This window comes from Cebus imitator, unplaced genomic scaffold, assembly GCF_001604975.1.
Source record: "Cebus imitator isolate Cc_AM_T3 unplaced genomic scaffold, Cebus_imitator-1.0 Scaffold546, whole genome shotgun sequence".
NCBI classification, from domain to species: Eukaryota; Metazoa; Chordata; class Mammalia; order Primates; family Cebidae; genus Cebus; species Cebus imitator.
Window position 1 is genome coordinate 573,840 of NW_016107861.1, and position 27,679 is coordinate 601,518.

General features: G+C 38.4%; 1 protein-coding gene across 1 annotated transcript in view; it reads right to left on the reverse strand.

Annotated features, from left to right (window-relative positions):
• Positions 1-27,679, reverse strand: part of DNAH8 (dynein axonemal heavy chain 8) — a 327,601-nt gene that overhangs the window by 64,539 nt on the left and 235,383 nt on the right. Inside the window, exons 79-83 of the mRNA XM_017515278.1 lie at positions 27,273-27,463; positions 20,240-20,361; positions 17,182-17,300; positions 15,553-15,755; positions 1,164-1,237 (exon numbers count right to left, since the gene is read on the reverse strand). Of these exons, the coding sequence (XP_017370767.1) occupies positions 1,164-1,237; positions 15,553-15,755; positions 17,182-17,300; positions 20,240-20,361; positions 27,273-27,463 (709 nt within the window). The remainder of the gene's footprint in view (positions 1-1,163; positions 1,238-15,552; positions 15,756-17,181; positions 17,301-20,239; positions 20,362-27,272; positions 27,464-27,679) is intronic.

Here is a 27,679-nt window from a genome sequence, read left to right on the forward strand (position 1 = left end):
GCATTCCAGATTAGTCTGTGTCATCATGGACCCACTTGCTTTCTGGTTCCCCACTCTGCATTTCACAATGCCGGCTTTATCCTAAACGTGGTGTCCCTCAAGGCAGCAGCGTGACTGCACCTGCTCATGTTTGGTTTTCTTTTCTGATTATGCCATATTATCAATATGTGCCCCATTTTGACAAACAGAGCATGGAAGTTATAAAGGCTAGTATTCCAAAGACGGTTAATGTGAACAGAGTATTTAAATTAAAAAGCTTTACAGTCACAGAATCTACAGAAATTTAAGGACCAAAGTTAAACTGTCAAATCACTCAATAGAGTAAAAGAGTTGATCCAAGTAAAAATAATTATGTATAATTGCTTTGAGATATACATGTCTAAATTAAATTAATTCTTGAATTTAATTAAGTGATAAAGATTAAGGCTTAGGGCATTTGAGAATTAATGACTAGCTGGAAAATTTGATGACCCAAGCAGAATTTTAGCCCATTAACCTCTCTGGTCATTAATTCCCAGGGAAAAGCTGCACCAAGTTTGTACAGACATTCTGAGATCAAAAGCTTAAAAATAAACCAAGATCTTATTTTATTTTTATAAATGGTATAATTTCTTATTACAGCTGAAATGGCTATCTACAGAGCATTTCTAGAAAATTAATGACCTGTGTATTTATTCGGTGTGATGGGAAATATTTCTCAACACTCCATTCAGCTTGCAATTTTCAGTGAAAACCATTATCAATATTTAAACATAACATCCTTAAATATTTCTTATTTGCATGAAACTATCCATTAATGAAAAATGAAAGTCTGCCTTTAACTGAAAATGGAGATTTAACTGCCTCAATCTGTCACTTCTTAAGTACCACCTATTAATATTGATCATGAAATTCCAAGACTGCTAGAGCTGCATTCTTAGAGACCAGAAGGTGTGTCTCCCAAATTATAAAACAAACGAAAAATCAGTGAAGATAAAATGGAGCATATACTATAGAAAATGGAATAAGCTTTCCACGGGAATATCAGGAGGAAACTAGATTGAGCTTTAAAATTCACAGGTCATGATAAGCAAAAGTGGAAAATCAAGATTGAGCATCATGAGAAGAATGTGGTAGCATCCATTACTGTGTTGTGGCAGGAGCAGTTGTTTCTTGTCACATACCTGCTGCATTGACATCTGAATCAGCTTTCGAGCATGTACTTCTTGTCCTTGCCCCATTGAGATTGTTCTACATTCTGTAACATAGGAGAAAGTTCACTATGATCAAACATAAATCTTATAGCAGAATTAGAATGAAAAATTGATTTCTGAATGATTATAGACTCCTTCTATTGTTTCTAAGAAAAAAAAAATTTGCTGTTCAAACAGGCCTGGCCTTTGGTTTTGTGGATCAGAGAAATGCATGAAGCAGAAACCTGGAAAGGTGAGGGTAGGGGGCGGTCAGGAATGTTTTTTGGTAAACATACTTTTTTATGTACAAATTCATGTCACAATCATAGAGGCCATTTACTTCTTTCCAATATTGATGATTTTATTTCGTTGTCTGGTCTGATTGCCCTATCTACAACCTCCACTATAATGCTGAATACAAGTGGTGAGAGTAGACATCTTCATCTTTCTCCTGATCTTTGGGACAAGGCATTCAGTGTTTTACCATTAAGTGTGATGTTATCTATGAGTTTTTTGTAGGTGCCTTTTATCAGGCTGAGAAAATTTCCTCTTATTCCTAGTTTTCTAAGCATATTTATCAATGTTTTCAATGCTTTTTTTTTCTTTTTTGCATCTGCAATGGGGTAAATGTTTATGCTCCCCTAAACTTCTTATGTTGAAACCTAAATCCCAAGGTGATGGTACTAGGAAGCAGTATTAGGAGTGAGATTAGTGACCTTATAAAAGATGCCCAAGAGAGGCCTCTTGTTCCTTCCACCATGTAAAGACACAATGAGAAGGCATCTATGAAATAGGAAACAGGCCCTTATCAGATACTGAATCTGCCAGGGTCTTGATCTTGGACTCTCAACCTCCAGAATGTTGAGAAATAAATTTCTGTGGCTTATAAGCTACCCAGTCTATGGTATTTTGTTATAGCAGCTCAAACATACTAAGACAGCATCTAATGATATGACCATGTGGTTTTGGTGTGTTATTCTACTAATATGGTATATTACATTGATTGATATCCACATGTTTAACAAATCTTATACTCCTGGGATTATTCACTTTGTCGCAGCGTATAATGTTTTTATATGGTACTGCGCTTGGTTTGATGGTATTTTGTTGAGGATTTTGCTTCTATGTTCCTAAGGGATAATGGTCTGTAGTTTTGTGTGTGTGTGTGATGTCTTTGCCTGCATTTGGTATCATGGTAATATTGGTTTCAGAATAAGTTAAAAAGTGTTCCTTCCTCTTTTATTTTTTAGAAAAGCTTGAAAAAAACTAGTGCTATTCTTTAAAAATGTGCTGGAAGTCACCAATGAAGCCATCTCGGACTGAGATTCCTTTTGTGGGGATTTTTTTATTATTGAATCAAAAATCCATACTTCTTATGGCTCTATTCAGAATTTCTACATCTTCTTGAGCCAGTTTCAATAGTTATCTCTTTCTAATCCTTTTTCCATTTCATCTTGGTTATCTAATTTTTTTGCATAATTGTTCACAGTATTCCCTTAGGATTTTTTAAATTTTGGTGAGGTCAATAGTTACATCCCTCTTTCATTGCTGATTTTAGTAATCTTCACTTTCTCTTCTTCATTCTTGGTTGGTTTAGCTAAATATTTGTCAATTTTGTTGATTTTTCAAAAAAGATACTTTTGGCTTCTTGATTCTTTATTTTTCTATTATCTGGCTTTTTTCACTCAAATATTTATTATTTCCTTTCTTTTGACTACTTTGAATTTGGTTTGCTCTTCTAAGTTTCTTAAGGTAGAAAGTTGCTATTAATTTGTAATCTTTCTTCATTTAATATAAGGAATGAATATTTGATATCTTTTCTGAATGGCCTAGGGAAAAAAAAAAGATTGATTGGCATTGAAAAAGTGAGAAATCTTCCCAACTCAAGTAAGGAAAGGGGCCAATGAGACGAGGCAGAATAGGCTGAGTTTTTAGAGGCGGGGGGCAAGAACTGCCAAGACATCATAAGAGGGACACTCCCGAGAAGCATGTTTGCAGGGAACATTGGAGGAAGTGTTGCAGCTGATACAGTGTAATTAAACTTTGGTGGTTTGGGCTTGGTTTTAATTGTTTGTATTTGAAAGACTTTAGTAAAATTTTGACTGGCTTTATATTCCTTTCCAAAATTAGGCTTGTGTCCTTCCACATTTCTTCCTTTTTAGGACTTTTTATTTCTAATTAAATAATATATGTTCACATTAAAAGATTTGAAAAAATACAGGAGAGTATAAAGAAGGAAATGAAAATCAGCAGTATCCTTCCCTAGAGATCTTTATTCTAATCCTTTAACATGCATAATCCACAATCCCTTACCTTCATTTCAAAATTCAGAAAGGTCTGAAAATGGAAAATCAGCTTTTGGAGACAAAAGCTGACCCGAACAGACGTGAGGCTATGTGTAGTCTTTATTTATCCCTATTTTCCTGAATATTTATGTTCTTACCTGCAGTGTGTTACATAATACATGGAAAATCACCTTTCTAAAAATCAGAAAATTCTGATTTCTGAAACATATCTGGCCCCAAGAGTTTTGAATAAGGGTTGGTAGACTTATCTATATTAAATTTTATATACATATATATGTATTATACATTTTTTTTTGAGACAGAATCTTGCTCTGTCACCCAGGCTGGAGGGAGTGGTGCAATATGAGCTCACTGCAACCTCCACCTCCCAGGTTCAAGAGATTCTCATGCCTTAGCCTCCTGAGTAGATGGGATTACAGTCATGCACCACCACACCCAGCTAATTTTGTATTTTTAGTAGAGATGGGGTTTCTCCATTTGGTCAGGCTGGTCTCCACCTCCTGACCTCCGGTGACACCCACCTGGGCCTCCCAAAGTGCAGGGATTAAAGGCATGCACCAGCGTGCCTGGCTCCAGTGTGTAGTCTTTTATTCCTCACCCCCCTCACACCTTTTCTCCTGAGTTCCCCAAGTCCATTGTATCATTCTTTTGTGTCCTCATAGCTTAGCTCCCACTTATGAGTGAGAATATATGATGTTTGGGTTTCCATTCCTGAGTTACTTCACTTAGAATAATGGTCTCCAATTCTATCACAGTTGCTGCAAATGCCATTATTTCATTTCTTTTTCTACCATACAGAAGTTTTAAAATGCATCCAGTTACAGTATGTATCTTGTCTCTTTGGTTTTAGACTCAGGTATTATGATTTAAAAAGTCTTATCCACTCAATAGTATATAACTAATTGAATATATTCTTTTTCTTCTTTTATAGTTTAATTTAAAGCACTTAATGCCTTAATCAACCTAGAATTTATTTTAGAGTTTAATGTGAGGTAAAACTTTTATGTTTTCTAAAGTTAACCTGTTATCTCAATGCTGTTTACTGACTAACCCATTTTTTCTCCACTGATTGGAAATGCAAATCTTATCACATGTTAAGCTATTGTATATACAAGAATCTAATTTTGGCACTTTCATTTTGCTCCATTGATTTGTTTATCTACTCTACACCAGTTATATGCTGATTAAATTATTGCCATTTGATAACATTTAAAAAATCTGGTGGTGCTGGTTCCCCATTATTCTTCCTCCCCCATTTCAAGCTTTCTTAGCTATTCTTGTCCATTTACAATCCTAGAAGATCAATATCCCTCTACTATCCAACTAGAAAACAATGCTGTTTGAGCTTCAATTAGAATTGCTTTCAATTTATAGATTAATTTAGGGAATTTTGACATCTTTACAATATTGAATCTCTATACTGGGAATGTGGCTTACCTCTCCATTTATTCTAACTACTTTTATGTCTCTAAGAAAGCTTTATAGTTTTCTTTAAATGAGTATTTTAAGAATTATTCCTCAGTTTTATTTTTTATTGCTATAATGAAGAGGAGTTTTACATCTTATTTTACAAGAAAGTATCATTTTTTATATATTTATTTTGTAAACAGTCACCTCACTGAACTATTAGACTATTAAGTCTAATAGTTTTTTCATTGATTCATTTGTTCTTCGTTAGACAATTATGTTGTCTAAGAATAATGTTGATTTTGTCCCTCCTTTCCAGTAGTTACATCTGTTATTTATGATTCTTTCAATACATTAACTGTATCTTCTACAATACAATGCTAAATAACAGTGGCAATAGCAGACATCTGTATTTGACTTTAATGGATATGTCTCTAGTTGTTCACCAATAAGTATGATATTGATGTTTGAGGTTCACAATCATTACCATATAAATAAAATATCCTCTGTTCCTACATTTCAAAAGTCAAATATAAGTGTTGAATTTCTATAAAATGCTTTTATAGCACCCATCAAGATAACAGTATAATAGCTTAAGGAAAATTCTTTCTCTTATTGTTGTGATGAGATTTCTTAATACTGCATCTTCTTATATTTGTCCATGTGTTTGAACTTGGACAAGGCACATTATTATTTGCAAGTTATTTTTTGATGTTCTACTGAATTCTTTTTCAAAGTCATATTCTGTTTTTCATTAACATATAATGATTGTACATATTTATGGGGTACAGTGTGATGTTTCAATACATGTATACATTGTATAATGATCAAATCAGTTAATTAAGATATCCATCACAACAATTTTCATTTCCCTGTGTTGAGAGCATTCAATATTCTGTCTTCTAGCTATTTTGAGCTATATAATACATTTTTTACAATAAATTGTTGTTAACTATTCACTTTACTGTACAATGAAACACCAGAAATCATTCCCCCTCCCTACTACCCTCTCTCAGTTTCTGGTAGCCACTATTCTGTTCTAATTCTAAGAGATCAAATGCGTTAGATCCCAAGAGTGAGATCATGTGGTATTTGTCATTCTATGCTCAGCTTATTTCATTTAGCATAATGCCCTCCATATTCATCCATGTTGTCACAAATGACCTAGTGCCATTCTTTTTTATGGCTGAATATTATTCCATTGTGTATATGTACCATGTGTTTTAATCCATTCATTTGGTGATAGACACTTAGGTTGATTCTACATCTTGGCTATTATGAACAGTGCTGCAGTAAACATGGGAGTACAGATGGATACCTCTTCAACATACTGATTTCACTTCCTTTGTTTTTTTTAAAAAATTTATATTTAAAACAAAAAAAATCCTGTCAAAATTTTCTTAATGATTCCATCTCTTTTGGATATATACTCAGTAGTAGGACTGCTGATTCATAGTCTAGTTCTGTTTTTAGTTTTTTGGGGAACTGCATAATACTCTCCAAAGTACTAATTTACATTTCCACCAATGCTATATGAGGGTTCATCTTTCTCCACATCATTGCAAGCATGTGTTACTGTTTTTTTTTTTTTCATGCAAGCCATTTAAATTGGAGTGAGATGATATCTCACTGTAGTTTCGATTTGTTTTTCTCTGATGACCAATTATGTTGAGCCCCTTTTCATTTATCTCTTTGCCATTTGTGTGTCTTCTTTTGAAATGGTGAAAGTGGGCATCATTGTCGTATTCCTAATTTTAGAAGAAAAGTTTTCAACTTTTCCCAGTTTAATATGATGTTAGCTACGGGTTTGTCATATATGACCTTTATTGTGTTGAGGTACATTCCTTCAATACCTAATGAGTTTAGGATTTTTCTCACAAAGGAATGTTGAATGCTTTTCTGTGTCTATTGAGATGATCGCATGGTTTTTGTCCTTCATTCTGTTACTGTGATGTATCACACTTATTCACTTATTGATTTACATATGTTGAAACATCCATGCATCCCATTTGATCAATGTGAATGATCTTTCTGATGTGCTGTTTGATTTGGTTTGCTAGTATTTTGTTGATGATTTTACATCTATGTTCATCAGGGATATTTGCCTGTAGTTTTCTTTCCTTGCTGTGTCCTTGTGTTTTGATATTAGAGTAATGCTAGTTTGGAATTGTTTGGAATAATTTGAGAAGAATAGGTGTTATTTCTTCCTTAAATGTTTGACAGAATTCCATAGTGAAGCCATCAGTTCCTGTTGTTGTTTTTTTGTTGTTGTTGTTATTTTTGTTTTGTTTTATCCAAAAACAAAATTAAATTAAATTACTTAAATTACTGATTAAATATCATAACTCATTATTGGCTGTTCAGGTTTTCTAATTCTTCATGATTCAATCTTGGTGGGTTATATTTGTCTGGAAATGTATCCATTTCTTCTAAGTTTTTCAATTTGGTGGCACATAATTTTTTATAACAATCTTTAATCTTTAATGATCTTTTGTATTTCTGTGGTATCGGTGATGTTGTCTCCTTTTTTATCTGTCTTTTTTTTTAGTCATATCTCTTTTTTTCTTAGTCTGGCCAAAGATGTATTGATTTTATCATTTCAAAAATCATTGCTTCATTTTGTTGATCATTTGTACTCTTTAAAGTTTCTATTTCATTGATTTCTACTCCGATCTTTATTATTTCTTTTCTTCAAATTTTGAGTTGAATAATTCCTTGAAATGTAACAATAGGTTGTTCACTTATGATCTTTTTACTTTTTGGTGTAGGCATTTACTGTTCTAAAATTCTTTCTTTGAAGTGCTTTTGTTGAATTCTGTAGATTCTGGTGTGTCATATTTCCATTTCCATTTGTCTCAAGAAATTGTTAAATCTCCTTTTAAATTTCTTCTTTGACTTATTGGTTATTCATGAACATACTGTTTAATTTCCATGTATTTGTACAGTTTCCAAAGTTCCTACTGTTATTTTTAGTTTCATTCCATTGTGGTCAAGAAAGATACTTGGTAGGTTTACAGTTTGTTGTTTTGTTGTTGTTGTTGTTAAGACTTGTTTTGTGGATTTACATATGATCTATCCCGGAGAATGTCCCATGTGCTGTTAAGAAAAATGTATATTTTACAGCTATTGGATGGAATGTTCTATAAATGTCTGTTAGGTCGCTTTGATTTAGAGCATGGTTTAACACTATTTCTTTGTTGATTTTCTGTCTGGGTGATTTGTCCATTGCTGAAAGTGGGATGTTGAAGTCCTCTACTATTAACGTATTGCAGTCTATCTCTCCCTTTAGGTCTATTAATACTGCTTTATATTCTTAGGTGCTCTGATGTTGGGTGTGGGTGTGTGTGTGTACATGTGTGCACACACCCTTGTTGTATTTACCCTTAGTCACTTTATAATGGCCTTGTCTCTTTTACAGTATTTGGCTTATAGTATGTTTTATCTGACAGAAGCATAGTTACTCCTCTTCTTTTTTTGGTACCCATTTGCATAGAATATCTTTTTCCTTCCCTTCATTTTCAGTCTGTGTGTATCCTTACAGGTAAAATGAGTATCTTGTAGGCAGCATGTAGTTGGGTCTTTTTAAAAAATCCATTAAGCCACTCTGTGTCTCTTAATTGTAGATTTTAATGCATTTACATTCAAGGCAATTATTGATAGGTAAGGACTTACTACTGCCATTTCGTTACTTGTTTTCTAGTTGATTTGCAGATCCTTTCTTCTTCCATTCTTCCTCTCTTGCAGTCTTCCCTTGGTTGGGGTTAAGTGATTTTCTTTAGTAGTATGTTTTGATTCCTTACCTTTTAATTTTAGTGTATCTAATATAGGCTTTTGCTTTGTAGTTACCATGAGGCTTACCAAAAAATCTGATATTTACAAGTTTTATTTTGTTTTGTTTTGTTTTGTTTTGTTTTTAGGGACAGGGTCTCCCAGACTGGAATGCAGTGGCATGATCATGGCTCACTGCAGCGTTAACCTCTGGGGCTCAAGCAGTCTTCCTGCCTCAGCCTCTTGAGGAGCTAGGACTACAGTCATACCCCACCATGCCTGGCTAATTCTTGTATTTTTTGTAGAGATGAGGTTTTGCCATGTTACCCAGGCTGGTCTTGAACTTCTGGACTAAAGTGATCTGCTTACCTTGGCTTTCCAAATTGTTGGGATTACAGGTGTGAGTCACTATGCCTGGCCAATTGTTATAAACTGATAACAACTTAACTTTGATTACAAAGATGAAAAAAAGCTACACACCTTGACTTTATTCCCCTCACACATTTTGAATTTTTGATATTACAATTTACATTTTCTATATTTCCTATTTCTTAATTATTGTAGATATTATTAATTTTAGTAGTTTTGCTTTTAGTCTTCATACTAAAGGCATAAGTGGTTTACATGTCACAATTTCAGTACTGGAGTAAAAATTATGTTAGCATTCTTTTCATTGGTTTGGAAAGCTCCCTTTAGCACTTCCTGTAGGACAAGCCTGATAATAATAAAGTCCCTCAGCTTTGTTTGTCTGGGAAAGTCTATATCCCTCCTTCATTTCTGAATGATAGTTTTGCTGGGCATAGTATTCTTGGTTGGCACTGTTTTTTCATGTTAACACTCTGAATATATTGTCCCACTCCCTCTTGATCTGCAAGCTCTCTGCTGAGAAGCCCAATGACAGGTGTATTGAATCTCCCTTATATGTTATTTGCTTTTCTTTCTCTCACTGCTTTCAGAATCCTCTAATTGTCTTTGATCTCTAAGCGTTATAATTATATAATCTTGTGGTATCCTTATTTGGGTTGAATCTGATGGATGACCTTTGACCTTCCTGTATCTGGATATTTGTATCTTTCTCCAGTTTTGGAAAGTTTTCTGCTATTATTTCTTTGAACAAGCTTTCTACCCCTTTGCTTTTCTCAACTTCCCCTTGGGCTTCAATAACCTGAATATTTGCTCTTTTGCCATGTCTCATAGATCCTACAGCTTTCTTGTTCCTTTTCATTGTTTTTATTTCTCCTTTACTGTATATTTTCAAATAGTGTATCTTTGAGCTCACCGATTCTTCTGTTTGATCAGTTCTGCTGTTAATGATTTCTATTGTGTTTTTCATTTCATTCATTGTATTTTTCACCTCCAGAATTCCTGGGTGTTTTAAAATATTTCAATCTGTTAAGTTTCTGAATTGTTTATCTGTGATTCCTGAAATTTATTCAGCTTCCTCAAAACAGTTATTTTAATTTCTTTGAGAGGTCATATACCCCCTTACTTTAGGGTTGGTTTCTATTGCCTTAGTTTGTCTGTTTGATGGAACTGTCTTTCCCTGCATATTCTTGATGCTTCTGAGTGTACAACAATGACTGTGCTTTGACAGATTAGGTATTTATTCCAATCTTCACAATCTTGCTTTGTTGGTGCCTGCTCTTCTTCTGAAGAACAGAAAAAAATTCTAATCAGAATGACTGTTGTGTTCCCTGAGCCTATGACTGCTATAGTTGTCTTAGCACTGGAGGTTGCCCTGAGTCCAGGTTTGCCACAAGCCTCATGAGAGCTCAAAAGTTGATGCAGCTCTCTGGCTCAGACAGACATTAAGAATACCCAAGAAGTGTGCCTGAACTGTGTGAGAAAGTTTGTCAGGGACACAAGCCCAGAAGCCTGTCCCAGTGGCCCAGATGGGTTGTTTTCCAGCAGGTCTCTGCACAGATGGAATAGTTTCCAATTGCAGCAGAAGGGGCCAGAGCTGAGACTGGACCCCTTCAGGACTTGATGTGGGGCAGCAGCTGGAAAACCCACCTCACTGGTTCAGATAGGAGTGTCTCCCAGCAGGTCTCTGCACAAATTGGATAGCTTCCTGACTACAGCAGGAGGGACTGGTGCTGAGACTGGGCCCTTTTGGGATCTGCTGGTGGATGATGGCAGAAGAGCTTATCTTATTGGCTCAGAAGGGCATGTATCTCCTAGTAGATTCCTGCACAGGTAGGATAGTTTATTGACTGCAACAGAAGGGGCCAGAGCTGACAGTGGGCACATTTAGTATCTGCTGTGGTACAGAGGTTGATGAGCCCTTCTTGGAAGCTAAGATTCCCAGGCTGCTAGATATGAGCAAGCCTCCTTCTGGGCTCTTGCACATTTAGCTCTGAGTTGGGACCTCAGTGGAGGGGAGCCGGAGACAAGCCACAGGGCAACTTTCAGGTTCACTACCAAGATTGATGTTGGCAGGCAGATGAGCCTCTCCACTGAGGCACTAGTGTGCCTGATTCCACCTACAACCCCTGGCAGTTGGTTTTAGTTGCAGGCTCAAGGCCAAAAAGGGCTGTAGTCAAGCTCCTTAGGAAGCAGGGCCATTTCTAGGCTTCAACCTGGAAGCATAATTGGCAGAGTTGCCATTTGGGTGTCAGTTTGTACTCTCAAAACAACCCTCCTTAGAATTGGAGGATTCTAATACGGTTTCACAACCTTCTACCTATATCCCGAGGTTCTGAGAGACTTTGTCTGTAGATGGATACAGAATTTCTGATGTGGTGGTGGGATATTAGGGAGGGATATATGGAGGGATATGACACATTTGCTGATGTCACTATAAATTTATCTTGCTTGTGATTTGGCTAAGATCCTTACATTTATATCAGGTAGGACTAATCTGTGGTTTTCTTTTCTTTTCTTTTCTTTTTTTTCAGACAGAGTTCCACTCTGTTGCCCAGGCTGGGACGCAATGGCATGATCAAGGCTCACTGCAACCTCTGCCTCTTGGGTTCAAGCTATTCTCATGTCTCGGCCTCCAGAGTAGCTGGATTACATGCACCCACCACCATGTCCCCCTAATTTTTGTATTTTTAGTAGAGATGGGTTTCACCATATTGGTCAGGTTGGCCTCAAATTCCTGACCTCAGATGATCCACCCACCTCAGCCTCCCAAAGTGCTGGGATTACAGGCGTAAGCCACCACACCAGTCGAATTTCTTTATTTTACACAGTTACTACCTGGGTCAGTTTACTAGTTCAGAATAATGCAAATAAAGAAGAAAATGGGCCAGATGAAGTGGTTCACATCTGTAATCCCAACACTTTAGGAGGCCAAGGAGGGAGGATCACTTGAGCTCAGGAGTTCAAGACCAGCCTGGGCAACATAATGAGACCTCATTTCTACACACACACACAAAAATTGCTAGGAGTAGTGGTGTCGGCCTGTAGTCCCAGCTACTCGGAAGGCTGAGGTGGGAGGATCACTTGAGCCTGGGAGGTCGAGGCTGTAGAGAGCCATGATTGCACCACCATATTCCAGTGAGACCCTGTCTCAAAAAAAAAAAAAAAAAAAAGAAAAATGTATTCTCTTTTTCCATCTTTTGGAACAGAATATACCATGTGAGAGTTCTTGAAAGTTCTAAAGGACTTATCAGAAAATTACCCAAGCCTAGAGCCTTTGCTGAGATAATAATTTTAAAACTTCTACTTTTTCTCTTCTTGATTATTGGCTTATTCAGGGTTCTCTACCTTTTCTGAGGAAATTTTCTAAATTCGTATGTTTCTATAAATTTGCCAATTTTAATGAGATGCTCTAATTTATTACCATAATTACAAACCGTTCTCTCATTATTCAAAATATCAAAATATTTCATCTGTCACAATATTACATATTGTCATATCAGTTTTCCCACTTCTACTTTAGTGTACTTGTGGGTTTTTATGTATTTGTTCTCTTTTGTTTGTTTTTAGATATTCTTTTTAAGCCCAACCTTCCTCTGAGACCTCCCTCCTCCCCTATTCAGGTTCCTAGAAGGGCTCTCATGCTAAATCCATCGCTTTCTCCACTTTGCCCAGGTACCCAGTACTTTGTGCAGAGTTTATCTGCTCCAAATTTCTCACTACAGGTCTTGACCAGTACAAGGCTATATCCATAACCTGAAGTTTTCCTTCTCCTCTTTTCCTACAAAAACCTATTTGAGTCTGTCCCATTCTCATGTCACTTTCAGGTAACTGGTTAATTCATTCAATGAAAACAATGAGAAAGAATGAAAGAGAAAGACCAATGAGATCACTAAAGTGGGGTTCCAGAGATAAGTCCTGAACCAGATCTGCCACCATCTAGATCCGGGGCCTTATCTCCAGACCACAGTTTTCCTCAGCTGTAAAAAAAAAAAAAAAAAGTTGAGGATTTCAAGATTTCCAGTCTCACTCACCTTAAGCATTCTGTAATTATTTATTATCTGGATTTTCAAATAAAATATTTTTTATTATATTTCAGGTTCTGAGGTACATGTGCAGATCATGCAGGATTGTTACATAGATATACACATGCCTTGGTGGTTTGCTGCATCCATCCCCCTGTCATCTACATTAGGTATTTCTCCTAATATTATCCCTCCCCAATGCCCCCAACCCCTGCTATCCCTCCTCTACCCACCCCCAACAGGCCCCATGTGTGATGTTCCCCTCCCTGTGTCCATGTGTTCTGACTAAATTAACATGTTGCTCTGTCTGTGTAATAGGTCCATTTTAACAGCTGTCTTTGGGACTTTCAATCCAAAGCAGGAAGCAGCATGAGATTTCCTAATACTGCTAAAAATGATTTGGCAATAGGATTCATTTAATCCTGCAGTGTTAAAACCAAATCTATGCTGTTTCAGTATCCTAATAATCAATTAGGATTATTTGAGTGCCATTGCACTCCAGTCTGGGTGACAGAGTGAGACGCTGTCTTAAAAAAAAAAAAAAAAGGATTGTTGTGGAAAAAGTAAAGTAGTAACAAGAAATGGAAATCAGCAAATTGCCAAGCAAAGCAGTATGATAACACTAAAGGAGTAAAGGAGATAGTACGAGTCTACCCTTTTGTATTCATTGAATGTCAGTTATAACTTCTCCCAAAGGAGACCTTGAATTTCTTGATTATGTTCTTAAATGACAACATTTGGAATGGCAACTCTAGTTGAATACTCCTTCTTCTAGGGATTGTATCTTCTTCTAAGAAATGCCCCCCATATCAGCTCCATACATAAGGTTTCTACTATGAACCTATCTCCAGAGCAACAGTTCATTGATTGGCCCAGAAAGGAGTGAATGACCAAAGCTAAGCCAAGGAGTTACTTCCCTGGATATTGGGACTTGGGACCAAGACAATAAGAGGAGTTTCCCTGAGAGTGCTGAACACTCTGAGCATGTAAGCAATGAAGCCCATGAGCCACCAGAAACCACATATTCTGCCAGGTGGAGTAGAATGGTAAGTGGCAAGAGAGAAAAAAGACACCTGTGTGCAGAGAGAAGTGACGCATAGAGGCAGCTGGATAAACACTTATAGAGAAACAGATTTGAGAGAGATTTGCAAACTATAAGGCTACTAGAGAGGTGTCACTCTTAAATAAATGCAGACAGCTGGTGTGCTACAGTAAATACTAAAGAAAAACTGGCTACTTTGAAGATAGCTAATGATACTCAACTGTGAGCAACTGCCTACAGAATCTGGGAGCTCTTTGCACTGGTACCAGTGTTCAGATAGAAGACCATGGCCATTGAACACTGATCCACTGAGAACATAGAACAGTGTGGTGACAACAAATAGAGCAAGGTCGAAATGAGAAAAGATGACCTGAACATGGACCCTGCTACCATAAGCTTATGATTCGTGCAGAGGATCATGTGACTAATACATGGACATGGCTGAACTGATTTTATATCATGCTCATGTCGACTATGTAATAAATTCAATGTAATTTAACTTCACAGGATAGATTGAGTGATTCATAATCACTAAATACTCAAAAGGCATGAGTGGATTAACTCTACAAGGTATAGTTATAGATATCTGAACCTAGAAGATTGCAAATGGCAATGTCAACAACATTCAGATTTTTCAGAGTATGAATGAAACAAGAGATAAACAGTCCTTACAGGATGGCTCAGTCCTGTCAAGATGTCCTCTGCATTCCTGTCCTTTAGTCCTACTGACAGTCACACTTATAAACACTTCAATGTTTGTAACTCCTTGTCCTATCTCCTTCCCCTGGAGTAATTTTCTATCTCCCAACATCGCACCCTATCTATTTTTTAAGTTCCTACTCAAATATCAGTGTGATGCTTTCCCCTATACCCCAGGCAATCTGAGTAGCGTTGAATCCTGTGATCAGCCACTTCTATGAAACGATTTCTACAGTTGTCATATTGCCTTAAATTACATGTTTACATGCCTGTCTTTCCCAGCTATGGCATAGTCATCGCTGTACTCCTCAAATCTAGCACACTGCCCGTACTGAATGGTTACTGAGTGAAAGCATGAAATAATCCCTAATTACTATGCATTATAATGGTTATAGTTTTTCAATTTGTGACAAAATTAACTCTGCTGTAATTTTATATTAGACATGGCAATAACATAAACTTTGGTTATTGTGTGTTCATTCTTGTTAGCTATCCATGCAATCCAGCTATCTCTTTAGAACCTTAGAACTTAAAAACACAACCAATCAAAAAAACAGTATATGGTAGGTGAGCACGTTCTTCTCTAAACAAAGATACCTATATCATACCTTCACTTTAGGAGGCATGAAAGGATGAAAGAGGAATACATTTGATATTTTTTGAATTCTGTTTTAAATATATTTCTAAGAATCAGCTATGAAATTACAAAAGGCAACATTTGGGCAAAAAATATGGACATGTTGCTAAATTTTGTAGATTGCTAATCCTACCCAGTTTCAGTTTCTTGGCCAGTGCGTCAATTTGATTGGTGGGGTCAGACCCCATGGACAGGAAACATATCAGAGGTGTCCGGGTATCACTTTCTTCCCAAGTTTTCTCCAGATTTAAGATAACTGGTTCTGTGTACTTCTCCTCCAAAGAATCTGCAATATACTTTCTTGCTTGAAAAACAGTACGGTCTGGGCACCAAGACCTAAAAATGAATACAAGTTAGCCAAAATAAACTAAATGTGTTGATTTTATATTCTGTCTCATTCTGAGTAAGTAAAAACACACATTTAATTAGCAAAAGGGCAACGAGCTAATTCCTACTTTTCCACATCTGTGTAAGAGGAACGGCAAGGTTTCCTATCCATGGAGGAACACAAATTTAATTGCATGGTTTTGGTGCCAGCCAGGTATTGGCAAGAAGTAGGGCAGAGCCCATAGCAACACAGTGTCCTCTATCAGCTCCAATACATAGTAGCGGCTGACCTGCCACACACTCTGAAGCTCCACAACATTCAGGGGAAGAACCAACATGCCAAACATGCCAAGAGTAAGTTGGTCAGCAAGCATTTGTGGCATACCATTTGTGTATTGCACACCATAGTAAGTTCTACACACACAGACACAATGGATAAGAATCATTTAATACTGACATGATAAAGCAAAGATAAGTCCCACAGACTCTTTTTTTTTTTTTTTTTTTTTGCTACTAGCTTGCAGGTTTGACATAGATCTAATTTTAAAATGATGGATTAAATATAGACACATTTGGTCCAATAAAATCAAGTAGCCCTTTTATTCTCTGCAGACTATGAGGTCAACATTAGTGTTGTTCTGGTCACTCTTGAAGGTGACAAGAGCTACAAAACAACTTTTTCTAAGAAGTGCAAACTTTAGTGTATAACATTAGGAAAGATAAAAACGGCTTCAAAATAACCCTACCTCTCTTCATTTTTCATTTGGGGGCCTCATACCCCTGCTTTACTCTTCTGCCTTACCCACCCGTCATACATACACACACACACACACACACACACACACACGCACACGCACTCACACACAGATTTTTTCCAATGTGGACTGTCTCTGAGTTACAGGGTACTGAGAAAATGTAAAAAGTGAAAAGAGAGGGGGATTTTCTTCTTTAATGTCAAATTTTGTTTCCATTTTGATAGCCAAAAATAGCATTATATATATTTTAAATTCAGTGCAATATTGGTTTTTTTCTCAAACACAATTTAAATTTAGCTTATAAACTAATTGTCTTGTAACTGTGTGAGGTCTGGTTTTTTTTAAAGAAATAAATTTAATAATAAATGATTTACGCTCAATGGTAATCATGAACAAAGTGAATAATAAAAGCATATTTTTCACACTTTTTGCTAAAAACACTATCATTAATACATTGTCAAAATACATCATTCCCTGCCATCATCACCGTTTTACTTAAGAACTGCCATCTAAAACCATAATCTGGGAGTACATACATTTCTTACAATATTAGATTTGTGCAAAAAGAATTGTGGGTTTTGCCATTACTTTCAATGACAGCAATACAGTGAAGTAAACTCATTGAGATAAAATCTGTAATTTAGCGATATTTTGGGTGATGCTTCTAGGTCTGCTCTCACCTGATAAGTAAAAGTTTATGGCAGGTATCTAGTGAATCATTATATCCATCAGGGATAATTTCCTCCTCTGGAGCATCTTTATCAAACCAGCTTTTCCACCCCTTCTCATTACGAGATATCTAAAAGAAGCAAGCCAATTAGCAAGTCACAGAACTATATGTAATTGGAATATATTAGAAAGGATTCTAAATCACCTTACAGGGTCATTCTTTACAGGCAGATAACTTTTCAAGCATAACACAGTTTAAACCTTTCTTCAGGATCAATGACTTGAATAATGTGGATATTACTATTTCCTTTCAGTTCTTCTTCCATTATTTTCTACATTATTTGCTATGATTAGGATCATGTGTCGACTGCACCAAATGATTGGGCCGGAAGAAACACAAATCAAGGTTTCTCAAGCTTGGTATTACTGTCATTTGGATCTGAATATTTTTATGTCAGGGGGCTGTCTTGGGCATTGTAGGATGTTTAGCAGCATCCCTATCCACTGGATACCAGTAGCACCCTCCACCCGGGTCCCAACAATCGAAAATGTCTCCAGACATGGCCAAATGCCCCTGGGGGTGGGTAGATTATCCTCAGTTGAGTGCCACTAACAGACCATTCTGATAACCCAACCTCTAAATGTTGATCTCTACTTAAAAAATAGTGATAAATGACAAAATCAAAACTGTTATTTTCCTAGTGATCCCTCACCTTGAGACCTAAAACTTAATAATGAAAGGAGCCTCTCCAAGAGCTGGTCTCAAATGTTGTTCAGAAGCATGAAATAAGGTTTTAGAGCATGAAATCAGGTTTTTAGAGGCATTAAAATGTGCTCCCTGCAGCCCAAGTGCCATCAAGACTAATTACAAAAACTATAGATTATTGAGCCAATCCCTGCTCTTCAGCAACAATCAGGCTGGGTTATTCAGACATTGTTTGTAAGTGTGCTTTTTAAAAAGCCATGGCAAGCAATAATAGCAAATAGCAAAGTCTCATATAGCAGATACCATGTGCCAGACTTGAGGATTACACTTTTTCCTCTATTACCTCTACCTTTTATTGAGGCATAGAGAGTTTAAATAACTGTTCAAAGTCTCTTATCTATGATGTAAACAATTCATCATATAGGATACAGATAGAATATAAACTAATAATAAGACAATTACTCTGTAACTCAGTTGTTCCCACTTTGTCCCTGGGTCACTAAAAGATGAAGGGAATTTCTGAAATATTTCACAACTGCCATCTATCTCCTGAAGATTGCAGCAGCTCTCTCTGGTTGGCTGCCCTCAAAGAAACTGCCTGCACGGCAGAGCCTGAATGTCGTCAGCCCTACCTTGCTGCACATGCAGCTGTGCACTGCTGCCCACAGTGCCCCCCGGAGGCCTCCTCCACAACTGCTGGAGAGAAGGAGGCACAGGAAGAAAGTGGATGACTATTCTTCATCTGCTGACCTTCCACCTGCTAATTTTGACTTGACCACTCTAAAGCTTCTGGGGTAAGCTGCAGCCACAATGGGTGATAAGATGACTTCCAGCCCCTGGATGTCCACCTCCATTTCTCATTCATTTTCCTGGCCTTTGGCTTGGGATGCCAAGGTCAGGGCAGCTGCTCTTTGAGGTTATTTTGTTTCAGTTCCTGACAGCCACTCAGCTGGAAGACTGATCTTCTGCTTCCTCCTTTCCTTCCCACAGGCAGGCCAGACTAATGGTCACCTGACTGCAGGTCTCTGCTGAAATTTTGCAACCTTCCTGAGAACTGCTCCTCACCCCTCTTCCGGCTTGTCTTGTGGTGGAAGAGGAGTTGGATAGAAATAACTCATGATGGCATGGGAAGAGCATGAGCTTTGCCACTTACTGACGATGAGGTCTTGGGCAAGTACTTAACCTCTTTGTAGCTCCATTTTCTCATCTACAAATTAGGGTTAATAACCCTGCCCTTCCATGGGAGGGTTGTTGTTGCAAAGTACCTATCCCATAGTAAGCAGTAATAGCTACTAGATTCTACGTCACGGGTACTTAAAATCTAGTTGGCAGAGGCAAACAAAAATAAATATCCTTGTATCAATATAAACCATCAGTAGAGGACATGGGTTTGAGTGATTTTTCTAGTGGTTCTTGATGATCTCCCTTCCCAATCTCTGACCAGATTGAGATCACTTTCTTTTTCCAAGCATTTGTTTGTGCTTGGAGAACTCATCTGTGGTTGTACTACAAAGCTCTCTATCCATCCACAGATGGAACCCAGAGAGTTTATCCAATTGACTCCGGCCCAACCAGTCTGAATATGTAGAGTCTACACAATGTTTCAGAAATGCCACTGAACAAACAGAGGCAGCTAACACAGTATGTTGGGTGAGGGATTGGTGATTACAGCGTGAGGCTCTGCCAACCTGCCATCTACCTATGGCCCTATCTGTCAGTCAATAGCAGCCACGGAAAAAAAACTATTGTCATCTGACCCTGGGAAACTGCAGACTCCATCAGTAACAGGCAGTTGTAGCCAACAGACCCCAATAAGAAACAGCTATCTTTATTCTGAGTTGCACGATTGTTTTCCAGTGACAATTGACTCAACAATTAATCCACAGTAATCAACGCACATTTTCAAATAAGAAAAAAATCAACAGGTAAAACAGTACCTATTTCTCCATTTTCACCATTATATTTTACCACTAAAATAATTTTTTAGAGGGACCTCAACCTCTTAATTTGACTCACATTCAAATCCACACAAATTACTTAATCATAGGCAGAAGTTAAAGTATAAAAGCATGGATCGTCTATAATAAAAGGACCCATCCACTGGTTCTGATTCCAGCAGCAATTCAAACAGCCACACAAAATGGCCCAAGCCCGCCACACAGGAGGAAAACATAGTTGGCTGCACCTATGAAGAGGTCCATCTGCCCAAGATCTCTCCCAGACAGCCACAGAGCCTCAAATCCAAACTATTGGGTAGATTTTTTTAGGGTGAAGGAATTGCTGCCAGGAAGCCCTAGTTTAAGTGGCCCGGGTGTGTTTGGGTTTGCAGATCTGCACTTTTAACCAGCCCTTTATTGCATTACCTGGTTCATAATTTCTGCAAATTGTGGAAGTTTACTCAGCTCCACAAGATTCAGCCAAGTCATGTCAAGGATCCAGCGGAAGGGTTTGGGAGGGCAGGCTTTCAGATCCAGAGCGGCTCCCCCTGCGGAAGAGCATCAGATGGGGTGAATTGGGCGAGCCTGTACTTCATTTTTTCAAATTTATTTTCCAAATAATAAAAGCAAGATAGCCACATTACTGAAAATGTGGAAAATTGGAAAATAATATTACAGAAAATGTGAGTTTTTTTTTTTTTTTTTTTGAGACGGAGTTTCACTCATGTTACCCAGGCTGGAGTGCAATGGCGCGATCTCGGCTCACCGCAACCTCCGCCTCCTGGGTTCAGGCAATTCTCCTGCCTCAGCCTCCTGAGTAGCTGGGACTACAGGCACGCACCACCATGCCCAACTAATTTTTTGTATTTTTAGTAGAGACGGGATTTCACCATGTTGACCAGGATGGTCTCAATCTCTTGACCTCGTGATCCACCCGCTTCGGCCTCCCAAAGTGCTGGGATTACAGGCTTGAGCCACCGCGCCTGGCCTGTGGGGGTTTTTTTAGTACATTTCCTTGAAGTCTTAGTGTTTTATTTACTGATTTATATCATCTTATAAGGTACAAATAACAACTCTTGTCATTTTTCCCTGCAAAGAATTTTTCTCAAGTGGTTATAACTGTTTGCTTTTTAATTTATTTTAAACAATATAAAATTTATAATTTTGATATAAATGAATGTTGATCTTTTCATGTGTGAGATTTTTAAATATCATTTGTTAGTTATTACTCCTCCAGAAGCTTGCCATTCAACGCCACTTGTTACCAGATCAAACAGATAAATAAATAGATGGATGGGTTAGGGTTAGGGTTAGGGTTAAGGTTGGAGTTGGCATTAGGGAAGAATAGTAGGAGAAAGGGAAGCTAGAGATAGAAAGAAAGAGGGAGGGAAGAAAGAAGTGAAGGAGGAAATGATGTAACAGATCTATGGGTTTTTAGTGGATGACTAACATTTAAATAATTTATCTATTCAGTGATTGAACAAATATTTATTGAGCACTCTCTAGATATTTGGCATGTTCCAGGCACTGGGGGTATAGCAGAGAAAACCCAACCAGGCCCTCGCATTTACAGAGATTGAATCCGGTAGAGAATGAGTTATAGCATTGGATCATATTCTGAAGCAAATCACAGGTCAAATGAGTATGGCCAGCATTATCCAATGAAATACATAATTACATTTACAATTACAAAATTCCTCTACTGTATATCTTTAGTAATGTATCATAATAATTCCAGCTCTACTGTTGCTTAATTCAGATGTATGCAAAATAGTGATTCTTGAACTTATAAATCTTATCATCTTCCTTAGGAACTCATCATTCCTTCCAGTTTCACAAATCAACTCACGGACCAAAAAAGAGGGATGAGTGGAACTACACGTCTTTGCTCTCCCTATTTAGCATCGTCCTGAGTAGCTGTATGAACTAAAGTCCTTTTTTAATGTAAACCCTTTGCTCCACCACAGAGCACTTGGGAATCTGCGGCTCTGAGTGCAACACCTTTAGAACAACGTGTAAACCTTCTTCTCACCGTCTGTCCCGCTGCAACCTGGAGACAGAGGAGGTCTCTCTGGAGCGCCAGTATTGCTAATATAAGAGTCACTGGTGTGAGAAGCAACCACTAGAGAGAGCCATCTGCAGCTCTAACAGATTCTGTTGCTCTAACACAGAGACAAACTCACCCTTTTCTTCTTGGTTGTTTCCAAATAAATGTTTTCATGTAATCCTGAGCCTTAGAGACACCAATAGAAGAAATCTAAGCTACCTTTGTGTTTCCAAACATATTGAGCATCTAAACTAACCCAGAACAATGACAGCCCTTTCCATTCCCCAAATATCCTGGCTCTGTCACTTACTAGCTACATAAACTTGGACAAAAAATATGAACCCCTCTCAGTTTCCTCATCTGACAAATACATGTCTAATAGAATCTACCAGATTGGTTGCTGTGACGGTTAAATATATTAATGTATCTAGAACAGTGCAGAACCATAATAAAAGCTATGAAATCATTAGCTGTTTTTCTGACATTCATTCTCTCTCTCTCTCTCTCTCTATTTCTCTCTCTCTTTTTCCCTGCTTGGAAGGTCCAGGTCCAGTCCAATTTGGAAGGCAAGAAAAGAACCCCTAAGGTGTCTTTTTGTTCATAGTCCATGACAAAAAAAAAAAAAAAAAAGATAATATCTTTCTAAAATAACCAGGCAGGGAAGAAAGCTACATCCATTGTTCTATAATGCAGGATTGCCCCTGGTATCCATTTAATTTTTCAAAGTGTTCTGACATTTTTGGTTGAAGAAGAAAGTCAAAGCCACATTCCAAATATTGCAGAAAGCAAGTAGTAATTGAAACGAAAAGAATTGTCACTCTTGGAAAATCAAACATTTCTGCTATTCTTCCACTCTCCCCATTAAGTATTGAGTTCAAAATGATTTTTAAAAGTGTCTAAGATCTAAGGACCATATTTGTTAACTTTGTAAAAAGCATTAAAAACAAAGTCATACCATCTTTTAAAAAATAATTCAGTCAAAATGTAAGCTAGTTCAAAACTAAAACAAATTTTATAATAAACTTTTTTGCTTGAAAGGAAAAACTCTTATTGCTGAGCCAATTGTACTGCTGTCAATCAACCTAACATACAATCCCAAATTAATCTTCTTAAAGCACTGTTCTGTTCATGCCACATCCCTGCTCATAAAATGTTCGATGGCTCCCTACTGACAACTAAATTAAATCCAAACTCCTCTCACTAGCTCTCCTGGCCCTATACAGTATAGTTCTCCCTGACTTCAGTTTTATGAAATGCGGTCACAAATGTGCTCACACCACAACCCATGTGTTCAGCCTTATTTTTCTGTAACAAATCTAATCCTCCCCGATGAATTCCCACCCCACTATGTTGCCATGTTTCTCAGTCTCCTCTGATTTACCCACCCTCTTTCAATAACCCAGTCTCTTTTGGGTAGTAGCTCTGGTCTGGCAGGTTGGTGGGTGGGAGAGGAGAGACAGGGTGGGATTATGTCTTAGTGAAACCATGCCTCAGGTCTGCAGGCTACTCTCCAGGCTCCACATGCCTCAGTTGCAAGCTGGGTCCCTGTACTGTATCCTCTGCGCTACGACAAGTGTTATCTGACCTGTCGGGGCCCTGGGCTGCAATCCACTGCCCCAGCACCTGGCTTTGGTCCTTTGTTTCCAGGTACAAAGTTCTCTTTCTCTGCAGCTTTTTGGTTTGACCTCCAGTCTCTGCTACGTGCCAGTCCTCTCAACACCTGAATGTCACCACATTCCTACTTGCCAAGCCTCAGGCTCACCAGTCCAGCCACTCCCCTGCTTCCATGGTGGGCATGGCACTGGGCAGAATGCAGGGGCATCTCCTACGTGGAAGTTTCTCTAGCACTCTCCTCTACTCACATCCCTCAGGAGGCAAGGAAGAGATGAGATCTTGCACCCAATCCCCTCTTTCTATCTCTGATCTTTTTTCTTCCCACCATCCATTGTGGACCAAGGCATCAGGTTTCCCACTTCTTTCTATGTCATATGTGCCTCCTTCCCAGGTGCCATATTTATTAGCAGATGGCATTCAGGAAGCAAAGTCAGTTCACCAGTAAGGAAAACTTCAAAAGTATACTTTGCCTCCACTCGCATTGCACAGTATCTTAGTCCATTCAGCCACTATCACAAAATACCATAGGCTGGGTGGCTTATAAACAATAGAAATTTATTTTCCACAGCTCTGGAGGCTGGGGAAACTAAGATCAAGACCCTGGCAAATTCACTGTCTGGTGAAGACCCATTTAGTGGTGCATAGATGGCTCCTTTCACTGAGTCCTGATGTGGTAGAAGGGGGAATCAGCTCCCTCAGGCCTCTTTCCTAAAGGCATCAATCCCATTCATGAGAGCTCTGCACTCATGACCTAATCACCTTAGGCCTCATAATATCACCACCTTGAGGGATAAGACTTCAACAGATGAATTTTGAGGGGACACAAACATTCAGACCATAGTGCATAGACAGAAGGCTCCCAAGATTGTGGGGGCCATTTTGCTGCCACTGCTGCCTGGATTCCAGTGTGCTTCAATGGCCCCCTACCCTTCTGCCCAGCGTCCTAAAACACCAGGGCTGTAGCCCAAGTCCAAATGAGGGCTTAAAGATTTTTGAAATGAGGTAAAATAGGTTTCTAGATTGAGTAAATTCATTTGTTTTACTTAAACATCCCCAAGACCAAAACCTCATACATCTGGACACTCGGGAGTGCCTCCTTCCCACCCCAGATAGTGCTCCTTGTACCATACCACACTGCCTTAAGACATCAACTTCCCCAAGTGCATTAGACCAGCGAAAAAGTGTGAACTAGATGATACATTTAAACGTCCTTTGAACTACCGGAAATAAAACCTGTTTCACGAAAAAGGCACAAAGGAGAAATTTCAGATATTATGCAAAATAGTTTGCAAAGTTTTCCACAGTGGGTAATCTAACCTGAATCTGAAGAAGGAATTAAATGAAGTAGAGAAACAGTAAGAAGTTACAGGGACTGCCTGTTTAATATAAATACGATGCAGAGGACAAAAGTGTAGCAGGTTCTATCACCTTGTAGGGTGGAAATACTCCACATTTTTCCCCTAGATTATCTTTCATTCCCATGGCTTTGGTTGTTATTTCAGTGCCCCATCTTTGTAACTGCCTGACTTCCATCTAGGTTATCTTTTCTAATTGTTTTCTGGATAGCTCAAATTTCACGTCTGTAGTCATCACAGCTGGTCACAAACCTGTTTCCTCGCTTTTCAAACACATGGGGAATTGCATTTCCCTGTTCTTTCTGAAGTTAGATGTGGCTGTGTGTCTTGCTTGGCTAAGGAAATAGGAGCGTAAGTGACATGTGTCACTCGTGGGGTAACTTTTTTTTTTTTTTCCTTTATAGAGACGGGGTTTCACCATGTTGGCCAGGATGATCTTGATCTCTTGACCTTGTAATCCGTCCGCCTTGGCCTCCCAAAGTGCTGGGATTACAGGTGTGAGCCACCGCACCTGGTCATCGTGGGGTAACTTTTAAGGGCCAGTGTGCAGTCTGCCACATTCTTGCCCCTCTGCCATAGTAGTTATGGAAGCAATTTGGATTTCAGCATGTTGGAGAGGTAACATGAATGAGAAGTACACCTTGGTTGTGTTAAGTCACTGAAATTCTGGGAATGATTTTATAGCAGCAAAACCTGGCCGATTCTGCCTAAATAAGTCCTAAAATCACATCCAGCAATCCCCCACTCCATCCCTCCTCAAACCAGCTCCTTTTCCAACCAACCAGACCAGAAATCTCTACATAGACTAGAAATCTTAGACTCATTTCTGCCTGCTCTCTTGGCTCTTGTATGCATCGGTTTTGCCATTTTACCTCCCTAATCTCTCATATCCTTATCTCCCCGTATATACCCGTTGCCTTTACCCTGGGTTGGGAATGCATTCCTGCAGTTGGGAAGATTAAAAGAGACTCCCTTGAACCTCTTTTCTTTGATCCTTACACGTGTGCCAAGTTCATCTTCCTAAATGACCATAATGACACATCACCACCTTACACAATTCCGTTTGTTACCAGATCTAGAAAATCCTTCCTATAGAAATCCAAGCTCTCCACAGGATGTCACCAGTTTACATGTCCAGCTCTATTTCTCAGTATGCCTCCGTATCCACCTTTCATTTTAACAAAACCAGACTGTTTCCTACAACTTAGATACGCCACTCATTCCCCTTTTTCATACTGTTCCATTTCACCATGAATGTTTTCCTCATTTCTACCTCTTCAGGGTCCACTTCAAATGCCACTTTCTTTTTGGGGTATGGGGAGCCAGAAGATAATTGCTTAAATCATATAGAGCAAAAAACACAAGAAAAAGATTGAAACATTTTATCATGTATCAGACAGTTCCCCAATTCATGGCTTAACCCACGAAAGTATATTTTCTCAGAAACTTTTTTTATTTCACCAACTACATGTAATACCTCCCTCCTTTGCATCTTAGCTCTCTTATAGCAGGTGATTCTGCCTTACTTTGGAGTGGTTTTCTTTGTTTGTTTTGAGAAGGAGTCTCGCTCTGCTGCCTGGCTGGAGTGCAGTGGCAAGATCTCGGCTCACTGCAATCTCCATCTCCTAAGTTCAAGCGATTCTCCTGCCTCAGCCTCCCGAGTAGCTGGGACTACAGGCACACCACCACACCCAGATAATTTTTGTATTTTTAGTAGAGATGGAGTTTCACCATGTTGGCCAGGATGGTCTCTATCTCTTGGCCTCATGATCTGCCCACCTCGGCCTCCCAAAGGGCTGGGATTACAGACATGAGCCACTGCGCCCAGCCACTTTGGAGTGATTTTTAAATTATCTTTATCTCCATTATGAGGCTATTAATTCTTTTCAAGCAATATCTGGTTTATTCTTATATCCCCAAAGCTAGTGTGGTGGGTTTGCATAGCATGTGCTCAGTAAATGCTTGTGTAACTAAACTGAAATGAAAATTCCATTCTTTTGTCTTCGTAACTATACCTTTAACATGGAGATATGCAATGAATAGGATTAACTTCAAATATGAAACACAAGCGAGCCTTTTCTTGCAGTCTGAAAAATCATTATACTCCCTTGCTGAAGGAGTGGCTCTCCTGCTAAAGAAAGCCATCACGGGCATCACTTTTCCTCAGTCTGGCAATTGATTCTCCTACGCATGGGTAGCAGTGAATAAACTGAATGAAATTATGTGACTAAAAATCACAGAGCTGGTGCAGACCTGAATCTTAAGTAACCAGGGCAAAATGAATGAAAAACAGAAAAGAGGTATTAAAAATAATAAAACTTCTTTAAACTTTTATTGGAACATCATTTCCCTACGGTATCACAGAAATGGGTTTACAGTATATCAAACAGCATATCAAAAGCAACAACCTCCACACAGCACATCTGTATCCCACACACTTTACCTTTAATCAGAGCTTGAAATTCTCTGTGCTTAACTGTCCCTCTCTGAAGGTCAATCTTTAAGGTCATGAGGAGTACAAACAGGAATTTGTGGTTTTCATATAGGCCTCTGACAGAGTATGTAAAAACTTCATATGTCAGATACTCAATGATATTTGTAATTCTCTTTTGAGGTAGTGGTGACTTTTCAGATCTGCAATACATTTTAAAAATCAAGGAAGCAACAGGCAATTTCTTTTTTAAAAAACTTTTATGTTCAGGGGTACCCGTGCAGGTGTGTTACACAGGTAAACCTATGTCAGGGGGATTTGTTGCACAGATTATTTCATTACCCAGGTATTAAGTCTAGTACCCATTAGTTATTTTTCTTGATCCTCTCCCTCCTCCCAACCTCCACCCTCTGAGAGGC